The 21950-nt window shown below is 43.1% G+C and overlaps 1 protein-coding gene across 1 annotated transcript in view; it reads left to right on the top strand.

The window, feature by feature from the left end:
• The window catches only part of Pdcd1lg2 (programmed cell death 1 ligand 2), a 52597-nt gene that overhangs the window by 13685 nt on the left and 16962 nt on the right, over positions 1-21950 (top strand). The window contains exons 2-3 of the mRNA XM_021152335.2: positions 4895-5200; positions 13760-14029. Coding sequence (XP_021007994.2) covers positions 4895-5200; positions 13760-14029 — 576 coding nt within the window. The remainder of the gene's footprint in view (positions 1-4894; positions 5201-13759; positions 14030-21950) is intronic.

Below are 21950 nucleotides of genomic sequence, written 5' to 3'. Positions count from 1 at the left end.
CTTGAGCAAACTGCTCTTCTTAAAGCCTGTTAAATACGAACAGCATCACCTACTCTGGAGGGTGACAGAGGACCAATCGGAGGAGGGTAGAAGAGTCTCTTAGTGTTGGGATCAGTGTGTTTAATAAAGGTTAACTGTCACTCTTGCCTCAGTTACCCAGTGTCCTAAGTCTGCCTCACAGATCCTGGGTCTTTAGGTTTGGGGCAAGCCGGAGAGACTGTGTTTCTAATTAGTGCTCAGGTGAAGCTGAAAGCAACGTTTCAGGTGGCAAGGTGGTCATCGGTGTTTGCAACTGCAGATGTTTGCTCTGCCTAATTAGACTTATTCAATACTGTCTGCAAGTTAGAGGCTCCAGGAAAACCCCAAAATGAGTGTCTGCTTACCCCAATAATAACTTCATCTAAAGAATGGGAATTAGGGTTTGGGCATTAATATTTTTTTCTAAGAAAAAAAAAGTCTTTGCTATGGTCTGGATATATGTTCCTCAAAGGTTCCTGTTCCCTTATACCTCCAGGGCAGTGGTGTAAGCTTTAAGAGGTAGGGTCTAACAGAAGTTAATTAAATCCCAAATGTCCACACTGATAAAAAGAGTCCCATCTGTCTTTGAAGAGTGGGTAGTTATAATGGGAAACTACCCCAGGAGTATGGCCATCCCTTCCTGCTTCTTCACCAGGTTAGGACACAGGCAGGGCTGTGTGCTGGCGCCAAGCTTCTTGGAGCCCCCACCGCCAGAATCTTGAACGTCAGTACACAGCACACAGGTATTTTGTTAAAGCAACCATGAGTGGGCAGAGGCAGTGTCCCAGAAGGCTACTGTGTCAGACCGGCTGAGGCCTTCTGCTTGGTTAGTCTAACCCGCCGACAGCCAGCCTTGAGAAAGAATTGTGTACAGAATCCATTACAAGTGGTTTCATTTCCTCTGTGATTCACAAAAAGCTGAAAGTTATAGAATTTCAAACGTATGTTGCATCTCCCAAACTACCCATTTTTGTGAGAAATCAAGCCCAAAGCTTTGCATGTCTTGGAAGCTATACCTGAGGTGAAGTCAGTCTAAGTAACAATTCTTAGTCATTGTGAAGTATTCCGATGCACGGTTTGTCAGGTCATTGTTCCTTCCTCTTGTAAATGCTACCCCCAAGCCCCCAAAAGTCACCTAGCTGAAAGGTAAAATGTATTTCTAAAGCTTAAGGCATTTATTCTGCAAGGGATGGGGGTGGAGTGGGGTTGAAAAGAAAAGAGAAGCCACTTGTTTATAAAAGGTTGGGGCAGGGGATGAGGGAAGTTCTGCGGTAATGACAGGGGAGTTCCAGAGGAAGTTACTGGCTCTCTCTCCTCTCATGAGAAAAAAAAAAAAAAAAAAAAAAGATAGAGCGGTAAACAGCTTAGCTGTCAACACATCTCCAAATCTATCCAGCCGGTTACTCAGACACACAACTAAACCTTCCTTGCACACTCCTCTTTCCCCTTCACCACCTCTCTCCTTGTTTTCCGTTTGGGCATCTGAAATTTAAAAGGGGGAACCGACTTTAATAGTGGTAAATTCCTAAACTAAATGCTCAGAAAATAGCTTAGTATATTTTTGATGAGTGAATGGTTAGGATTCCCGCCCCCTCGGGAGTGGCAGAGTGGATTTGAAACAAAGTATCTTTTAGTTACAAGTGAGTGAAGGGTTTAGAGATGATTCCTGATTTAGCCACGTTGCTCCCTGGCGGTACCTAAGGAACAGCCTGGCAGAGGCGACCTAAGGGAGAAGGGTTTGTTTTGTTTCACCATTGGAGAGGACACAGGAGTCCACAGGGGTGGGGAAGGCACGGTAGCAGATGTGAGGCGGCTGTCACGTTGCATCTGCCATCAGGAAGCAGGAGGAAAGGGATGCTGATGCTCAGCCAACTTTCTCGGTTTTACTTAACCCAGGACCCCAGTCCATGAGATGCTGTCATTCCTGTTCCAGGCAGATCTTCCCTGCTCGTTTAAGCCTCCTAGGTGTTTCAAAATCCCATCAAATTTACACTTAATCATCACAGTTCTCCTAATAATGGATCTAAACACTAAGTACATAAGAACTTGTCATTTCAGCATGCAAAGGAGTCTACAGAATGGAATCATACAGGAATTCCTGAGCTACATCCTTTTTTTTTTTTACTAGTATGATCCAAGGGTCTTCTCAGCCTGATCCAGCAAGGACACGCATGATTTACACTGTTTTGCATAGAAGCATATACCTTAGAGCCTTTCTCCCGGCCCCATGTTACACAAACAAATGCTGGGCGTGTGTGCATCTCCTCCACACTACAGATCTGTGTAAAGTGTGCATTAATGTTCTAGTTGTAGTCAAAGCAGAGAATGGAGGTAATAAACTGTCCAGTCATTTTTGGTAAAGCTCGTTTGTGAAAATCACTGTCTGGTATGCTGGGCGGTAACCCACAGTTGCTGATTCGTGTGGTCTCTTGTGAAGTACGCCTCAGGGAGAAGTGAATGCAGGCAGGCTCGGAGTCTTCTGCTCACCACGTTCCCCTTTCCCTCCCTGGTCCCCCAGGAGTGACATTAATATTCTGGATCCTAGAAAAATGCCAAGGCAAGCAATCTTATTCATTTCTAAGGCTTGAAGGATAATGGAAGTTTGAATTAAAAGAGACTGGCAAGCTGAGTATGGCCACACCCTGGCCACTCCAGCACGCAGGAGGCTGAAGCAGGAAAAGTTTGAGTCCAAGACCATACAGAACTATGTAACAAGGTCTTATAACCAAAGATGATCCAAAAGTGAATTGCAATGTGAACCATCAGCCAGCAGGAAAACCAAAAGGTTTTTGGAGTCAGGCCAGACAACCTTCCTGGTTAATTAAAATATTCTAGTTTGCCACAGTTGTGGTGGGCACCTAGAATCTGAGGACTCAGAAGGCTGAGGCAGGAGGGGGATGAGCTAACAGCCTGGGATACATAGTGAGACCCTGCTAGTGAGAGAAAGAAAAGAGAGAAAGGAGGAAGGATGAGAGCGAAGGGAGAGAGGAAAGAGGGAAGAGAGGGAGGGAGGGACAGACTATTCTGGCCAATAAAGGATGACTGTGCATTCCCTACATGAGTACTATTTTCCCAAGAATTAACCATCACCTGAAAGAACATTTTCTGAGTTCCTGCTTGCTGGCAGACACGAGTGATACACGTGCTCCACCTTGGTCAGATTTTCCCATAGAACCAAGAGATGGATATTTACCTCATACAGACAGATTCAGAGAACCTAAAAGCCAGCCCCTCCCCTGCTCCAAAGGTCCCTAACCAATCCTGGTATTGTTGGAATTTGAACTCAAGCTCACTAAATAAAAATATTTCTTAAAAGCCCACAAATATTTGATGATCAGATTATTTTCTTGTATGAATGATAAAAGAGATCTATGGAGTATATAATTCAATCCAATCTTTTGTGATGATTTAGAAATAATTTCCATGTCTTACCTTACTTCCATCATTGGGATACCCATTCATTACTGAAGGATGCAGCATACAGGTTCCCACAATTTCTACATGCAAACACTGCCTAGGCTGTTTCTGCTGTTGCAGAGTTATTTAAGTCAACTCATTGTTTAAAATACAAGCAAACAGGTTACTTTGTATAGGCAGAAACTCAGTAACACGCTAGCTAGTATAAAGGAGGCTAGGAACAAAAGCAAACACTGAAAATCAAGCCGTCCTACTAAGTTCTTGCCAATGCGAGTCATCTTCCAAGGAGCTCCCTACCTTAGCAAAAGAAGAAATGTTCATTCCAAAACAATAGAGTCCAGTTAGGAAGCCTGTAGGTGAAAGATTGGAATCAAATTGAGAAGGGAATAAATTTCTCTACAAACAATTCGCTTCCCTTCAGGCTTTGGTTTTGTACCACATGAAATTATCTTGCATGTCTCTGATGAGATTCATCTCAAATTTTGGAAAATACTGTGAATAGAAACTGCAGCTTTTCAGGTCGAACACCAATGGGCCCTAAATTGTTACCATATGAACTGTATTCCTAAGAATACAGCTAATGTCTTTGAACAAAATTATAAAATCTTAAAGACCATACATGTTTCAGGCCATAGTGTTAGGTAATATAGTAACAAAGTACCTTGCATGGAACTTGGCCTGTAGTGGTTAGAAATAGTTCTTACCCAGTCACCTTTGACTTTCTTGATCCAAGAATGAACATCTTCACTGAACTCTTATGACTTGGTGATTAACAGCATGTGAAACCTTGAGAAATCCTGGACCAGTCTTAGCTGTGCACTCTTAGGCAAGTAATTTAACCGTTCTGTGCCTTACTTCATTTTAAAGGGGGTAACAAGGCTGCCTGTCTCCCTGGCTTCCAGGGGGACTAAAAGGGATACTAATGTATCTACCAGCTCTGTGAGCAATAGAGGTGTTGTTACTATTGCTGGTTGGAGGTGGTGATATTTGGCAAAGAGAGGTAAAAACTGACTTCATACAAACTAAAGAGAGTCAGCCCAGGTGATAGAAATATAATGGTAATAAATAAGGCAGATCGCAGTGGTAGGGCAGCCTAAGGAAAGGTTTGGTCTCAAAAGAGGAAATGCTCTGTGTTGACTGCAGGACCCTGAGGAGCTAGCGGGAGATGTTGTTGAAGGGCAAGCAGGCCTGTCCATCAAAAGTTCCTGCTGGGGTGTTCAGGAGAAACAAGAGTGGGATCAGCTGTGTGGGTGGGAATGTTCAGATGAGAAAACCACCTCCAGGTCCCGAGGCAAGAACTCCACTGTTTCTATATGGGATGAGGGGAGGGAAGAGAGGAGCCCAGAGAATGGCGAGGATCTTCTAAAAGATGCAGGAGGGAGGGAGCACAACTCTCATTCCAGAAGAACGGAAACGTTGACATAAAAGCAGACAACAGCAAGCTGTGTCTCCCTTGCAGCTTTATTCACCGTGACAGCTCCTAAAGAAGTGTACACCGTAGACGTCGGCAGCAGTGTGAGCCTGGAGTGCTATTTTGACCGCAGAGAATGCACTGAACTGGAAGGGATAAGAGCCAGTTTGCAGAAGGTAGAAAATGATACGTCTCTGCAAAGTGAAAGAGCCACCCTGCTGGAGGAGCAGCTGCCCCTGGGAAAGGCTTTGTTCCACATCCCTAGTGTCCAAGTGAGAGATTCCGGACAGTACCGTTGCCTGGTCATCTGCGGGGCCGCCTGGGACTACAAGTACCTGACGGTGAAAGTCAAAGGTGAGTGTCCCCCGCAAGTCATCTCTGACAGAGGGCTGTGATAGCTTACACAACAGCATGGGTAGTTCAGGCAAAAACCAGAGACCGGGTCTTAAGAGGCAGCCCCTTCAAAGGGGCAAAAAGCACCTGAACGGAAATGGAAATGGTTTTTTGACATCTGGTATAAGATCTAAGTCAAGGTAAAGGGGGTTAAAGCTTACAATGGAGCCAGGGGAAGCCAGGAAAATGAGCAGACACCAGGCCTCTTCTTCTGCTGGACTCAGGGAAAACACCAGCTGAAATAACTTACTAATGGAGCCACATCTGTGCCTTCAGCTCCGTTCCCAAGGGGAACTTGGAAACCGGGGAATATGGCTACCTGGAGTCAAGAACATACTGCCCTGACTTTCCAAGAGGGGAAAGCTTTTGGAATTATAGTCAGGCCCTATATTATTCCATAAGCTGTTTAATGACAGATTGGAAGCAATCCTCAAAGATTTATTTTAGTGGTTGTCTTAATCAGGGCTTCAAGTGCTCTGATGAAACACCATGACGAAAAAGCAAACTAGGAAGTAAAGGGTTTATTCAGTTTACACTTCCAGATCACAGTCCATCAGGACAGGAACTCAAGCAAGGCAGGAACCTGGAGACTGGAGGCCATAGAGGGTGCTACTTACTGCTCTGTTCCTCATGGCTTGCTTAGCCTGCCTTCTTACAGAACCCAGGACTACCAGCCCAGGGAAGGCACCACCCACCATGGGCTGGGCCCTCCCCCACTGATCATTAATTGAAAAAAATGCCTTACCGCTGGATCTCATGGAAGCATTTCCTCAACTGAGTCTTCTTTCTCTGTAGCAACTCTAGCTTGGGTCAAGTTGACACACAAACCCAGCCGGTACAGTGACTATTTGAAATTCACCTGGATCCTGTCAAGACAAAAGCATATAAGAACATTTCCACTTTATTTTGAGCCACTATGATGTTTAAGACAACAATTACTGTGTGCAAAGTTTGCCCTTATCTTAGAAGTGATGTGGGGGCTGCCGAGGTTGCTAAGAGCGTTTGCTGTGCAGGAGTAAGGATCTGAGTTCAAAGTCACAGCACCTGCAGTAAAAACAATGTTTGCTTGTACCTTCAGTGTCCCAGGGCAGTAACAGGCAGGACCTGGGAGCTCCCTGGCCAGTCAGCCTAGCCAAAACAGTGAACTTAAGCCCGTCTCAAGGGAGTGCTGTGGAGAACAATAAGGAAAGCCATCTTCTGATCTTTACATGGGCATGCCCACCTAGACACATATATGCACAGAGAAACATACGCCACATACTCCTTATATGGACACACACTCCTGCACACACATGGGCAGAGAAACATACACCATACACCCTCCCCACACGCATGCATACATACACCAGGGAAATAGAAACCATGAAGGATATAGAAATCTAAAGTAGAAATTAATCGATCTTTTAATGTTAGAGACTGAAAACTCAGCAAGGCAACAAGGTAGCAAGTCACATCAGCAAGAGAGTACTAAGGAAGACGTGGGGGTGGGGGGGGCAGTGGAGCCCCTGGGAATGTCACTTGGCAGACCGGTCAGTGAGAGCCGGTGCCAGGAATGAAATGATTCTGCTGCTAGAGACACTGTCAGAGCAGAGCAGAGAGCTAAGTCCTTTAATTAACAAGAAAGCCGAGAGTCTGAACGGTCATGTAGCCAGCCCTTGCCTAACACCTTTCAGATGTTATGTTATTTTACTAAGCCACACAAGTGTCTGAGGGAAGAAGCTGATGGCATGAGAATGAACTTCCCAATGGAAGTGTAATTACTTGGTGCTTATGGGGAAGATGGCGTCTGAGGGAAGAAGCAGCTTCCGTTGATAGCTACATTTAACTACAAGTGAGTAACTAGGAGATTGCTAGTGTGAGAAAAACAGATGTTGCTAAAGATAAAAGGCCGTGTCTTCATTTGGCCTACTTTAGATTTCACTGTGCTCTAGCCACAGTGGAAATCAGAATAGAGGTTCCTCAAAAAGCTAAAAATAGTACTATTGTTCAATTGAGCTATAGTACTCCTAAATATAAATTCAAAGGACTCTAAGTTAACCATACCATAAAAACACACACCACATTTATTGTAGAACTATTCCTCTTAGGCAAGTCACAGTCTAGTTGGCCACAACAGATGAATGCATAAAGAAAATGTAGTGTGTATGTTTAATGGAGAATTCGGCCATAATGAGGAAAATAACCTTTATAGGACAGTGGATAGAACTGGAAATCACTGTGTAAAGAGACATAATGAAGACTTGGGAAGAAATGTATAATATGTTTGGTCTCATCTGTGGACTATAAAGGGAAAGGGATGCCATCAAAGTAAAAGGGGACTATCAGGGGACAGGAAGGGATGAGGGAGGAAGGAGGAGGGGGACTGACAGTAATGGAGGGGTCAGTGTGTGTATGAAAATCGTAATAGGATCTATGTTTTGTAATACCATTATATGCCATAGAAAAATGGCAGGATCTTTAAAAAGCCACATTTCATACTAATAAGAATCCACACTCTAGGGAGACATGACAATTCTAAATGTATACACATCTGAATATAGAGCTTCAATATGTTAAACATAAATTGGAAAGATGGATCTTCCTTCCTTGAAGCCCTACCCTCTCTCAGAAGTTCTTTTTTCTAGCTTTTTCTTTTAAATTATTTTTATATTTTGAAATTATAATTATACCATTTTAATTTTTTTAGCACCCCAAACACATATCTATCTTTTTGCAAAGTCATTATTCTCTTTTCATTAATTGTGGCTCTAGACATATGTATATACATAAACACACATAAATACACACAAACACATATATGTGTATATATCATACGTACATATATATCATAAAACCTGCTCAGTCTGCACAATGTCATATACATACACTCAGTATTGAATACCCATTTGGTGTACTCTTCGCTGGGGAAAACTATTTCTCCCACTCTCAATATTCCTTAGTTGTCTATAATTGCCTTTAGTTTTTTGTTTGGAGTTGAGGCCTCCTGGACTTTTTCACTTTTTCCTAATAAATCCCAGTTCTATTTGTTCAAAAACAATTGGAAGGAGAAGAGTAGGAGGAGGAAGAAGAAGAAGAGGAAAAGGAAGAAATAGAGGAAGAGGAGGAAGGGGAAGGAGAAGAGGGAGAAGAAGGGGAAGAAAAGGAAGAAGAGAAAGAAGAGGAAGAAGAGGAAGAAGGAGATGAAGAAGAAGAAGAAAACGAATTTGTGCATATGTGAGTTTTTGGTTCATCTCTGCTATAGCAGAAAGGACAAGACATACAGACCTGAATGACACACTTAACCATCCTCACCTAGTTAACATGTCTAGAGCACCAACTGCAGATTACCTGGTGCTTCTAGGTTCGTGCCTTAGCCCTCACCAATGTAGTTATCTAGCAAAGTTGCAAGAGAAGAACTTCTCATTGAGTTGGAAATCTTGAACTTTTTTTTTCTTTCGTTCATTTTTATTCTTTAATCTTTTTTTTACAGTTCAGACTTCATCCTCTTCTCAGTCCACCCTCCAACTGTTCCACATCCCACACTTCCCACACCCCACTCCTCTGTCTCCACAAGGATGTCCCCATGCCCCACCCCACCAGACCTCCCCACTCCCTGGGGCCCCAAGTCTGTCAAGGGTTAGGTACATCTTCTCTCAACTGAGGCCAGACCAGGCAGTCTGCTGCTGTATATGTGTAGGGGGCCTCATATCAGCTGGTGTATGCTGCCTGGTTGGTGGCTCAGTTTCAGAGATCCCTGGGATCTAGGTTAGTTGAGACTGTTGGTCTTCCTTTGGAGTCATCCCTCTCCTCAGCTTCTTCCAGCTTTTCCCTAATTCAACCACATGGGTCACCAGCTTCTTGGGTGTAAATATCTGCATCTGACTCTTTCAACTGCTTGTTGGACCTTTCAGAGGGCAGTCATGATAGGCCCCAATTTGTAAGCATACCATAGCATAAGTAATAGTGTCAGGCCTTGGGGCCTCCCCTTGAGCTGAATCTCAATTTGTTCCCTGTCACTGGACCTCCTTTTCCTCAGTCTCCTCTCCAGTTTTGTCCCTGCAGTTCTTTCAGATTGACCCAGGAACAATTCTGGGTCAGAGTTTGTGACTGTGGGATGGCAACCCCATCCCTCCACTTGATGGCCTGTCTTTTTACTGAAGGTGGACTTTACAAGTTCTTCTCCCCACTGTAGAGCATTTCATCTAAGGTCCCTCCCTTTGAGTCCTAAGAGTCTCTCACCTCCCAGGTCTCTGGTACATTCTGGAGGGTCCTCCCACCTCCTACCTCCAGAGGTTGCCTGTTTCCATTCTTTGTGCTGGCCCTCAGGGCTTCAGTCCTATTCCCCCCTGCCCCCATACCTAATCATATTTCTCTCTTCCCCTCCCTGTCACCTTTCCCACCCAGATCCCATCCCCACCCCCAATTGCTTTCTTCTCTTTCCCAAGTGGGATTGAGGTATCCATGGAAACTGAACAGCTCTCTATTCAATGATAACTTGGTCAGGGAAGAAATAAAGAAAGAAATTAAAGACTCCTGGAATTCAATGAAAATGAGGACACGCATACAAATTTATGGGACAATGAAAGCAATGCTAAGAGGAAAATTCATAGCACTAAGTGCCCTGATAAAGAAACTGGAGAAATCCTACACTAGCAACTTAACAGCACACCTGAGAGCTCTAGAACAGAAAGAAGCAAACACACTGAAGAGGAGTAGAAGGCAGGAAATAGTTAAACTCAGGACAGAAATCAACCAAATAGAAACAAAGAGAATTATACAAAGAATCAACAAAACTAAAAGCTGGTTCTTTGAGGGAATCAACAAGATAAACCCCTAGGCAAACTAATTAAAGGTCCCAGAGACAGTATGCAAATTAACAAAATCAGAAATGAAAAGTGAGACATAAAAACAGACACCGAGGACATTAAGAAACATCAGATCCCACTACAAAAACCTATCCTCAACAAACCTGGGAAATCTAGATGGAATGGATTGTTTTCTAGACAGATACCACATACCAAAGTTAAATCGAGAGCAGGTGAACTATCTAAACAGGCCCATATCTCCTAAGGAAATAGAAGTCATTAAAAACCTCCCAAACAAAAACAAAACAAACAAACAAAAAAAAAAAACAACAACCAACCAACCAACCAAACAAACAAACAAACAAAAAACAGCCCAGGGCCAGATGGCTTTAGTGTATAATTCCATCAGACCTTCCTTCAAAGAAATCTTGAACTTTTAAAACCACTTCCACCTCTGAAACTCATTTGCTCATCTTTTCACAAGAATATTACCCCAGTCCAACTTTCTCATTATATATTGTTGGGGATAATATCTCTCCAACTACTTTCCAATGAAAAATGGACTGTGAAGGCATTTCTGATAATGTTAACTGTGTAGGGTGGGGGTTTCCATCTCTTCCTGAAACCATGATGGTTCCTTTAGCTAACTATCTATCCTTTCCGATGTGTCCTTTCATTTATACCCCACAAGGCAAAAAGTCTCAGCCAAGCACCTGGCTCCTCGTCCTTCCCCTTCTGAATCACCTTTCTTTGCTCAGCCAAGATCAGTTTCTTGTTTGAAGCCCTCCCGTGGAAGTTGCCTGGATCGCCCCTACAGCAAACTACTCCAAAAATTTGTTTTCCACATTTACCCCCCAAAGTCACAAAAGTAGACATAAGATACAGTATGATATAGTGAAATATTTCTAAGAAGATGCTGAACCAAGAGAAAATGTATGGCTAATCTAGAAGTAAAGTGAGCACTTGAAATTTTTACTTCAGATACTGTTTGATTGGTAGAGACAGCCCAAAACTTAGTTCCAAGGGATTGGGAAGACTAGACCAAGTCATTTAGTAGACTTGTTTCAGAGTCCAAGACTCTTTGAATTCTGGGGCTTGCTAGATTGATAAAGAGAAGACAGTCTTCCTTTTTGTGTTATTTCTTGGCCCATTGTGGTATTTTTAATACAAAGTGCTATGATAAAATGCAGAAGTTCACATCTCTCCATCTCAAGGATTCTACTGTTTCCTTGTTTACAAGCTACGAATCCAAAATTTACCAACCTCATACAGTCCTTGTATACTTTAAATAAGATAATGGTCGGGTTACCAGGCTAGGGCCAGATTTTATGGCCATTTAACCCCTCCTCTTCACAAAGTTTTTGAAAGTGTGAGCAACATACAAGAATGCAAAGCCATATTGGAAGTGAACATCATATGACAGGTGCATAGTAGCCTGGCCACATGATTTTCCCCTTGCCTCCCTATTTGGAGCATCTCTGGGTGACTTACACGGGAGAGCTTGAATAAGAACAGAGACCCTCTTCTTCCCTGCCCTCTCCTCTTAATCTAGAAGCACAGATTTTCAGTTCATACCCTGTTCTAGTTTTATTTCTGAGGCTTGGATAAAATAACTTGAGGAAATACAACTTATTGTTGAAGGGATTGTTTGGCTTACAGTTCCACCTTGTATTCTTTTTGAGGGAAAATCAAGGCAGGAGCTCAGATCACACCCAGAGTCAGGATCAGTGACAAATAAATGCATGCACATTTGCTTGCTTGTGTTCAGCTTGGTTTCTCTACTTTTATGTAGTTCAGGACCACATGCCTAGGAAACTGCACCACCCACAGTGGGCTGGGTCTTCCCATATCAACTTAATTAAGACAATACCCCATAGAGATGCCCACCAACCAACTCAATGTGGACAACCCCTCATTAAGGTGCTTCCCCCAGATGATTCTAGATTGTATCCAATTGACAATTAAAGTTTACCATTACAGACCCTAATCCATTCATAAAAGATAAGAACATCTTTCTTATGCCTGGGGATATAGCACAGCAGAAGAGCACTTGCCTAACATGTGAAGCGCCCTGGGATTAATCCCTGGTGATGGAATTAATCTCTGGGGAAACCCTGATTCTCTGTGTCTCTGAATATAACTAGTCAAATTAATAAGTTATTACATGGAAGCAGAACAGAGAAAGACAAGAGGCAAATCACATGGGAAAGGCTCTGAGCATGTCTTCCTCCTCGCTGTTCTACATTAGGTAAAAAGGTCATGCCACAAAGCTTACAGTGAAGATTCAATGAATGCTATGTATTTAAGGTTCTTCACATAACTGTTATCCACCTGGGTAAAGTGATGCAGGGTCTATAATCACGGACACCAGAGGGCAGCAAATTTAAATTCATCCTGGAATACGTAACGAGGTCAAGGCTAGCCTACGCTACGTTGAGAGAGCCTGTCTCAAAAACAAAATCTGAAAAATATAGTTGCTATTAGTTTAATATGAAATGCTCTTTCCAAAGAGTGTTATGTTACTATATATTCCAGCAGTTTAAGAAACTGTCTTATCACACCTGTTACAATTGCCTTCCACCACTGTGACACTGCACTTGACATAAGTAACTCAGGGGAGGGAGAATTAATTTTAGCTCACAGATTCAGAGGATCCAGTCCATCATGGTCAGAGGGATACAGCAAAAGAGAACTCCCATCATGGCTGTTTTCTCTTTAGCTTGTTTGGGTTCTGAGCCTGTGGGATGGTGCTGTCTTTGTTCAAGGCAGACTTCCCACCCACTAGATAACTGAGCTTCTCATCCAATCAAATTGACAAGATTAACCATCCCAACAACTGTGGTTTTTACTTCAAGATTGCTTTTACTTCGATGCCTGTATTACTTATTTAAGGAAATATTTCCCAGTTAATGAAAGGCAGGACTCGCTCCCCCTTCCATCATCAAAACCCCATAGTTTATTGTCAACACTTCAGCTATAGACGTGTGTAGCAATATTTGTTAATTTTTAGGTGTGGTCTAGAACTGTTGGACAGTCTTTGTGCCTTCCTGACTCTCCAAATATCTCCTTTTAGTTTTAGATTTCCGTGTTCTAGAAAGTAGGAAATCACACATGAATAGTTCATTTAGTGTGTACTGCACAGAACATGTCTGTACTGAGAAGTAAGAAACACACCCAGCTCTTTTTTTTTTTTTTTTTTACAGCTCATACACAAGTCCTTATTTTCCTCCTCCTAATCACAAAGATAATGGAGAGAAAGGAAGAACTTTTGAGTAAACTTTCTACTGATGCTGTCTGAAAAGTGATCCATTGGGCTAATCTAGCCCTAACCATTCCCTCAGCTTTCGCCATTCTCCAGTTATGAGACCGTTTAGAATACAAGAGACCACAGAATATGGCATCCTAGCACAGTGCTAGGATGTAAGTTTGCAGCCTTCCTATTTTCAAACATTGGGTCTATCCATCATTTTTCTTCTGACTTTGGATAGCACTCTCAACCTACCTGTCTTCAGTCAACCCCAACAAAAATTATGTGTATCAAACAAAACATCTCTGTTGTACTGTATGAATAAAAACTATTCAAACTATACAAACTAGTAAACCTGAGACATAGAAAATATTTTTGAGTTTAGAAAAAAGTATCACCTAAGATCAATGGTGATCATGTGTTTCTTCTTCCATTGAGTAGAATTGTACAGCAATCCAAAACAACATTTCTCTTTCTTCTGTTGTCCAGCTTCTTACATGAGGATAGACACTGGGATCCTGGAGGTTCCAGGGACAGGGGAGTTGCAGCTTACCTGCCAGGCTAGAGGTTATCCCCTAGCAGAAGTGTCCTGGCAAAATGTCAGTGTTCCTGCCAACACCAGCCACATCAGGACCCCCGAAGGCCTCTACCAGGTCACCAGTGTTCTGCGCCTAAAGCCTCAGCCTAACAGAAACTTCACCTGCATGTTCTGGAATGCTCACACGAAGGAGCTGACTTCAGCCGTCATTGACCCTCTGAGTAAGTGTGGCCCCCATTTCCTAGTCTTATCAATTAGAGTTCAGACGGGAAAATCATAAAAGTGACTTGTACTCACAAGAGATCACTGTCATTCAGAAGCTTACTACTGAATAAGCTCAGTCTTTCTAGTTCAGTTTGAACTCTGGCTGACTGGTTCAATTCAGCTCTTCTGGATCAAAATTCCTCTCCAAGCTGACTGGTCCAATCTGAGTTCTCTTGGCTTCTGACTGAATTGCTCACTTGGCCTCAAACTAACTGGCAATATGTTTAATCTTCTGTTTCCTCCTCATTCTCTGGCTCGTTCTGTCTTCACCTGAAACCTATCTCTGTAAAACTGCCCCAGTAAAACTGCCTCCTCTCTCTCCTCTCTCTGTGTCTCTCTGTTGCTGTCATCTCTGTCTCTGTCTGTCTGTCTCTCTCTCCCTCCACTGTTCTCTCTTAAGCCACCTCTCTTCCATGTCTGTTCTCATGAGAGTTGGGCATATCCTATCTCTGACTCATTCTATCAAGTCTTTCTCAGATTTGTCACTTTGTCTGCACCTCATTTTCATACATGGCTGCTTCCTTCTACAAACTAACCAAATCTTCAAGGTTTGGAATTAAAGGTGTGTACTAAGGGTGTGTCTGTATTCCAGCTATAGAGATTAAAGGTGTGTGATTCCAGCCAGATTACATAGATCTAGGTTTTTGGATGTGATCCCTTGCCAAAGCAGCCATGTTGCTGGATTAAAATTCCTCTACAAGAAACAGATGGTGTGCTCATATGGCCCGTTCAGAAAAGTGTTCTAAGAGACTCTTCATGAAGTGGAGGTAGAATATAGAAAACTACAAAGATAGAATGGGACAAAGATCTCTACTGTTGAGAAAGAGTTACCAATGTTGGAGAGGCTACCAGGAGAAGACAGCTGTGAGGCAGCTCCTCTGGGAGTGCAGCTTCGAGGAGGGAAGTATGTGACATACCACAACCACACTGCGGGTCCCCCAGTGTCCTACTGGTGCCTCCCATTGGCTGGTGTGTGTGTGTGTGTGTGTGTGTGTGTGTCTGTCTGTCTGTCTGTCTGTCCCTTCTTCACCATGTGTTCCCTGAACTTGATCCAAATGTTGTAGAGAATCCACAAAAGAAGATTGATCAGCATGGGTTTAAGCCAATAGAAAGTCTGTATTAACTAGCTGTCCATCATACTGGGTGTCCGAGATCACGGTGTAGCCCCAAGACTTTCTCACAATGAGTTTTTAAGCACAAAAATCATATTCTGGGTTAACCGTTTTCAGTTAACAAGAACAGTTACCAGAAGCAGAACTACAGAAGCCAGAAATAAAGCAAGGTTAGTACATTTAGAGAATTTCCTAGAACTATGAACGTGGATGGATCAGGTCTTTGTTTTTATTTGGCAGATGGGACTGTCTATGGGTTGAGTTTTATGACTTGAATGGCACATCCATCATGGAGTCAGTTGTGTTAAGGTCTGAAGGCATAGTAACGTCTGGAGCTCTATTACATTCCCCACTGGCCCTAGAGAATGAGTTAAACCATAGGCTCATTCTATTTTAGTTCAAGGTACAAGGGCCCATGGTTGATCCAATCAGGAGAATGACATGTGCAGTGAGCACTAATAGCAGATAGTTAGCCAAGGGGACAACAAGAACAGAAACATCAATTATCTGACTTGGGGCTCTGTCTCTTTTTCTTCCTTCCTATCTTTTCCTTTCCTTTCCTTTCCTTTCCTTTCCTTTCCTTTCCTTTCCTTTCCTTTCCTTTCCTTTCCTTTCCTTTCCTTTCCTTTCCTTTCCTTTCCTTTCCTTTCTCCTTTCCTTTCCTCTCCTTTCTCCTTTCCTTTCCTCTCCTTTCTCCTTTCCTTTCTCCTTTCCTTTTTCCTCTTTCCTTTCCTTTTTCCTCTTTCCTTTCCTCTTTCCCTTTTCCTCTTTCCTTTTTCCTTTCCTTTTCCTTTCCCTTTCCTTTTTCCTTTCCTTTCCCTTTCCTTTTTCCTTTCCCTTTCCTTTCCTTTCTCCTTTCCTTTTTCCTCTTTCCTTTCCTCTTTCCCTTTTCCTCTTTCCTTTTTCCTTTCCTTTTCCTTTCCCTTTCCTTTTTCCTTTCCTTTCCCTTTCCTTTTTCCTTTCCCTTTCCTTTCCTTTCTCCTTTCCTTTTTCCTCTTTCCTTTCCTTTTTCCTCTTTCCTTTCCTCTTTCCCTTTTCCTCTTTCCTTTTTCCTTTCCTTTTCCTTTCCCTTTCCTTTTTCCTTTCCTTTCCCTTTCCTTTTTCCTTTCCCTTTCCTTTCCTTTCCTTTCCTTTCCTTTTCCTTTCCCTTTCCTTTTCCTTTTTCCTTTCCTTTTTCCTTTTCCTTTTTCCTTTTCCTTTTTCCTTTCCCTTTTTCCTTTCCCTTTTTCCTTTTTTCCTTTTTTCCCTTTTTCCCTTTTTTCCCTTTTCCCTTTTTTCCCTTTTCCCTTTTTTCCCCTTTTCCCTTTTTTCCCTTTTCCCTTTTTTCCCTTTTCCCTTTTTTCCCATTTCCCTTTTTTTCCCTTTTCCCTTTTTTTCCCTTTTCCCTTTTTTCCCCTTTTCCCTTTTTTTCCCTTTTCCCTTTTCCCTTTTTTCCCTTTTCCCTTTTTTCCCTTTTTTCCCCTTTTCCCCTTTTTTCCCTTTTTTCTCCCTTTTTTCCCTTTTTTCTCCCTTTTTTCCCTTTTTTCTCCCTTTTTTCCCCTTTCCCCCTTTTTCCCTTCTTTTCCCCCTTTTTCCCTTCTTTTCCCCCTTTTCTCCCTTCTTTTCCCCCTTTTCTCCCTTCTTTTCTCCCTTTTCTCCCTTCTTTTCTCCCTTCTTTTCTCCCTTTCCCCCCTTTTCCCCCCTTTTCCCTTTCCCTTTCCCTTTTTTCCTTTTCCTTTTCCTTTTCCTTTTCCTTTCCTTTCCTTTCCTTTCCTTTCCTTTCCTTTCCTTTCCTTTCCTTTCCTTTCCTTTCCTTTCCTTTCCTTTCCTTTCCTTTCCTTTCCTTTCCTTTCCTTTCCTTTCCTTTCCTTTCCTTTCCTTTCCTTTCCTTTCCTTTCCTTTTTCCTTTCCTTTTCTTTTCTTTCCTTTCCTTTCCTTTCCTTTCCTTTCCTTTCCTTTCCTTTCCTTCCTGCCTTCCTCCCTTCCTCCCTTCCTCCCTTCCTCCCTTCCTCCCTTCCTTTCTTCCTTCCTTCCTTCCTTCCTTCCTTCCTTTCCTTCCTTCCTTTCTTTCCTTTGTTCTTTCTTTCTTTCTTTCTTTCTTTCTTTCTTTCTTTCTTTCTTTCTTTCTTTCTTTCTTTCTTTCTTTTCTTCCTTCCTTCCTTCCTTCCTTCCTTTCTTTCTTTCTTTCTTTCTTTCTTTCTTTCTTTCTTTCTTTCTTTCTTTCTTTCTGTTTTTTCAACCATAGCAAGACTTTCTCTAATTACTCCTGATCAATTAGCATAGAAACAACAGGCTCTTCCCAGGGCTAGACATAGTTTTCTTCATCTTGTGAGAAGTCTAAACCTCTCCAATTTTATAGGATACTTTCTGCAGGGGAATCTAACTACTGTCCACCAAATAGTCAGGGGTTTGGTGATATTGCTGTCATCCAGATAAATTAGCCCATAAGGCAGAATAGCAGGCATCAGAATAAGGTAAGGTATTATGTTAAAGGTTTTGTATATTAGGCAAGTTTCAGGTCCTTGTAAGTCCTGTAATATTCATTTGTGTTGATCCTAGTCACAGTGAATTTTGTCAGTCAGTAGACAGGCAGTCTGGTTAGTTCCTATCCCTATGTAGTACGAGGGCTGGGCTGTCTAAACATAACCAGCAATCCTGGCCAACTTCTGGCTGGGAATGATGAACTGTATCCCCAGGGGCCCTTCCTGTGGCATAAAGTCTGATTCCCCAGGTTTTCCCTGTTTCCCAAAGGCCAGAACTTTTTTTTTAAAAGAAGAATTTTAGGAAGCCTCAGTTTCACAACCCTAATTTTTACAATGGAAACTTTTTTGTTTCCTGGGGCCCAATGAAACCTTAATTTTAATAGGTCATAGTGCAGGAGACAGTCCATTTGGCAGCAGTGTCTGTGGCTTCTGCTTTCTCGACCTGGATGTACTGAATCCATGGTGTAATGCCAGTTGCCTTCATAGCCATAGGAGTAGAAAGAATCGCTGTGTAGGGTCCCGTCCAAGTTGTTTTCAGTGCCCTTTAGGGTAGCCACTTGACTTGAACAAGTAGAAACTGGTGGTGGACTTGGAGGTTGGCTGGGTCTCTCAGATAGTCCAAGACTGAGGGTCTATAGTGACTGGACAGAGGAATAGTCAGAGGGTTCTGTCAACTGCTGGTCTCTGAGCCTGAGAAACAGTGGGGGAGGTCTTCCAAATATAATCTCATAGGGAGTAAGTCCCTCCCCATATGGGGTGAAACAGGTCCATGCAAAGCAAAGGAAGGAGGCCTATCCACTCCTCTCATTGGACTCTAATGAGAGTTTTGTTAGGGTTTCTTTTTATGTCCTGGTTATTCTTTTGACCTGGCCACAACTCCCAGGTCTGTATGCACAGTGAAGTTTTCAATCAGTGCCTAAAGCTTTAGCTATTACTTCATAGGTTTTGGGCTGTAAGCTAGGTTATTGTCAGACCCCATTGGGAGGGGGAGGCTAAATCAGAGGACGTGGAGGCCAAAAGGATCTGGAGAGGTTTTTAAAGCTACTATCTGAGCAGTAATGCAAAAACTAGCAAGTACTGGGTGGTGGTGGTGGTGGTTGTTGTTGTTGTTGTTTTGATCCTCCTCTGGCAGGCTAAATGTTGGCAAAGTCAGTTTTACTGTTTTGTGATGTGTTGGCCTCTTATTTGGACCCCTTCCTGGGAAAGGGCTCTCTGTTTTGCATTTTCTTGAGCACAAACCTGGCATCTTGGCTGAGGCCTCCACACTCGGCTGTCCAGTCTAGGTATAACATACCTTGTTTTGAGCAACTCAGAAGTTTTGTGGACCCCAAGTAGCCTGGGAAAAATAAGTTGCCAGAATCCTGCCAGTTGTTTCCGAGAGAACAGTCTTTCTTTCTGGAGTCCTCCATCAATCTGTGTGTTTGAGCTGTCCATTTCTCCTGTGGATTCTCAGCCAGTACCAGGTCAGGGTATAACATCAGAATACCCATAGACCCATTGGTCTTAGGGCCATTTGTCTGGTAGCCAGGTCAGCAGGCAGGCAGGAGAACAGCAGTTCATGGAGGAAGCCAAATAGCCCGTAGGAGGACAAAGATTTTCTAGTGTTCTTTTCCCCAACACCAAGAAACCCTCTTTCTCTACAGATCATGCCATGGACATGTCTGCTAATAAACGTATAGCAACTGCTATTGGATATGGTAGTGGACTTTCCCCATCTGAGAATCTGGGTCAGATCTATTCTGCTCTCTTGACTGAGGCACCCAATTTGGACCCAAATCCTTTCCGTTAAAGTAACCACAGCAGCTCCCACGTACCTGTTGTCATCTTTCATCTCCTGACAGTCACGGATGAGCACTTCTGGGTTGTCAGCAGGAAAGAGGGCAGCAGGATAGACAGTGGTGGGGTTTTAAAACTGGACTCGAGGGTGGGCCAGGAGTTGGGCCTGGAACTGGGTCACACAGGCATTAGACAGAATTCTAGTGCTCCTTAAAGGAGGGCCTCAACTGTGCCATGGGGTGTTGTGAGCATAACATCTTGACCCAGAGTTAACATCATTATGATCATTATTAATTAGACTAGCAGTAGCTACTACATCTCTTAAATGAGTGGGCCATCCTGTGGCTACAGGCTCTAGTCGTTTAGACAGGTATGTCACAGGGCATTTCCGTGACCCCAAAATCTGGTTTAAAAACTCCCTTCTGTCTTGTTTCATCAACAAACACACGGGAAAGTTTCAAGACATCTGGGAAGACTAGGACTTGAGTGGAAGTCAGAGCTGTTTTTAAAGCCTCAAATGCCTTTTGTTTAATCTGAGTCCAGATCAGAGGATCAAAACCTGCTCTGTGCTGGTGTATAGAGAGAGGCCTTGCTATTTCCACAAACACGCGTATCCAGAAGCAGCGATGTCCTGCTAGACTGCCTCTCAGACCTCAGACTCTCAAACCTGTCCGTTAGTCTTTGGAATTGGGATCTGACAGATGGCTGCACTCCTATTCACACAGGCTCTTTTGACCTCCCTTCAGCTGGCGGCCAAGACAAGCAGCCTCCAGTGCGTTTTCATAGTTCTTGTGAATCTTCTTTGTATCCAGATCATAGTGAATGCCATGTTTGGGCCATGGCAAGTGCTGCCATGACGGGTTAGAAACATAATCAGTCATAAAGGACCTCAGCTCCCTCATCTCAGCTCCTAGTCTATGTAGACAGACCAGATGTGACATCCTGCCTTGTGACCCCAAACAATAGCAGCAGGATAAACACAGTCACATCCTCCCAAGTGGTCCTACCTCTTAAAACCATTGTCTAGCTGATTCTACTCATTCTTATCAACTGAGCTACTCACCCACTGCTGGCTGCTGACTGCTGTGAACCACCTCAGAAATCAGTGAATAAAACAAATGCAGAAATGAGGTGCGAGGATGCCTGCTACTCTAGAACAGAAGGAAGGCAGAGGATGCCTTCCTGATACTCTAGAACAGAAGGAAGACAGAGGGTGCCAGACACTCTAGAACAGAAGGAAGGCAGAGGGTACCAGAGACTCTAGAACAGAAGGTGGAGGATGGCTGACACTCTAGAACAGAAGGCTGAGTGCACTAAGTTTTGGCCAGCAGGTAGGGAGTCATCAGGTCATTTTCCTTCAGAAACAAGGGCTGTCCTCAGCCAGTGGCTATATTTTCACTGGCATATGTAACTGGGCTAGGTCATGGGATTAACCGTAAAATACCAGGTAGAGCTGGCAGAAAAGTGAAGCCCTCTTGGGACCTCTGAGGTAAGGAGCTAGAAAAGAATGTGGACTCTGAAGCCAGACCTCAAACTTTCGAATGCTATCTCTGCCGCCTCTTGGCTTTAGAACTTGATTACCCTACAGAGCCTTCTGGGAACTCAGTCTCTCAGGTATACAGTTACAGTAAATGCTGATACACATGCTTAAAAAGTTACTGTGTAGGTAAATGGAATATGATACTAACAAGGAGTGGGGAGGTCACTTTGTCACCTCCAGCAAGACTCCTGGCTTCTTTCTGAGTGCATAGGGCTATGGTAAGAATAGGATGGATATTTTTCCCATCACATATCTTATCATTGTTAAAGGGAATGCAGTTATCTTAAAATAATAGAAAAGAATATGTAGGCCATCCATGCTGCCATAATGAAGATTCTCAAACATGCAATGACTCAACGCAACAGTGTATTTCTCTTTACATAATACTTAGAGAGAGAAAGCGCTTCAAGCAGCTAAACAACTACCGTCTGTAAGTCATTCAATGACCCAGGTTATTTCCATATTGTTACTCTGTCATTCTCCGGGATGTTGTCCTTGTTAAATTGTCAAATCAGGGTCATTGCCAAATCTATATCCCTGCCTTCAGAGAGGAAAGAGTGGTAGAAGAGAACTTTGATGTTCTAAGTCAAGATCTGGAGAATTCACTCTTACCCGGAATCTAGTTTATACTACAGGCTATGTCTAAGTGCTGGTGGGGTCTAGAAAAGCAGCCCCTCAGAGAGCTCTATGTCTATTAACCTAGCACTGGGAAGGAAGGAGCAGGTAAGATTACCAGCAGGTTGTTACATGGTAACTACTGGAGGGAGTAGGTAAGATTAATAACCAGCAGATTGCTACAAGGTAACTAACATAGACTAGTCATTTCAGCCTAGGAACTAAGCCTCTCCTGCAGTGGTGCTGGGCTTCATACCAGACTGAGTGGTGGCTTAGGAACCAACTCTATCCTCCAATGCATTCTAAGAAAGCTAAAGTCTTCCAGGGTAAGCAGAAATTCCATACATGGAAGGATCTATGAGCATATCTGGAC

Source organism: Mus caroli, unplaced genomic scaffold (assembly GCF_978045245.1).
Source record: "Mus caroli unplaced genomic scaffold, Mus_caroli_1 scaffold_20, whole genome shotgun sequence".
NCBI classification, from domain to species: Eukaryota; Metazoa; Chordata; class Mammalia; order Rodentia; family Muridae; genus Mus; species Mus caroli.
The sequence above is the reverse complement of the archived record's forward strand: the minus strand, read 5'-3'. Positions and strand labels throughout refer to the sequence as shown.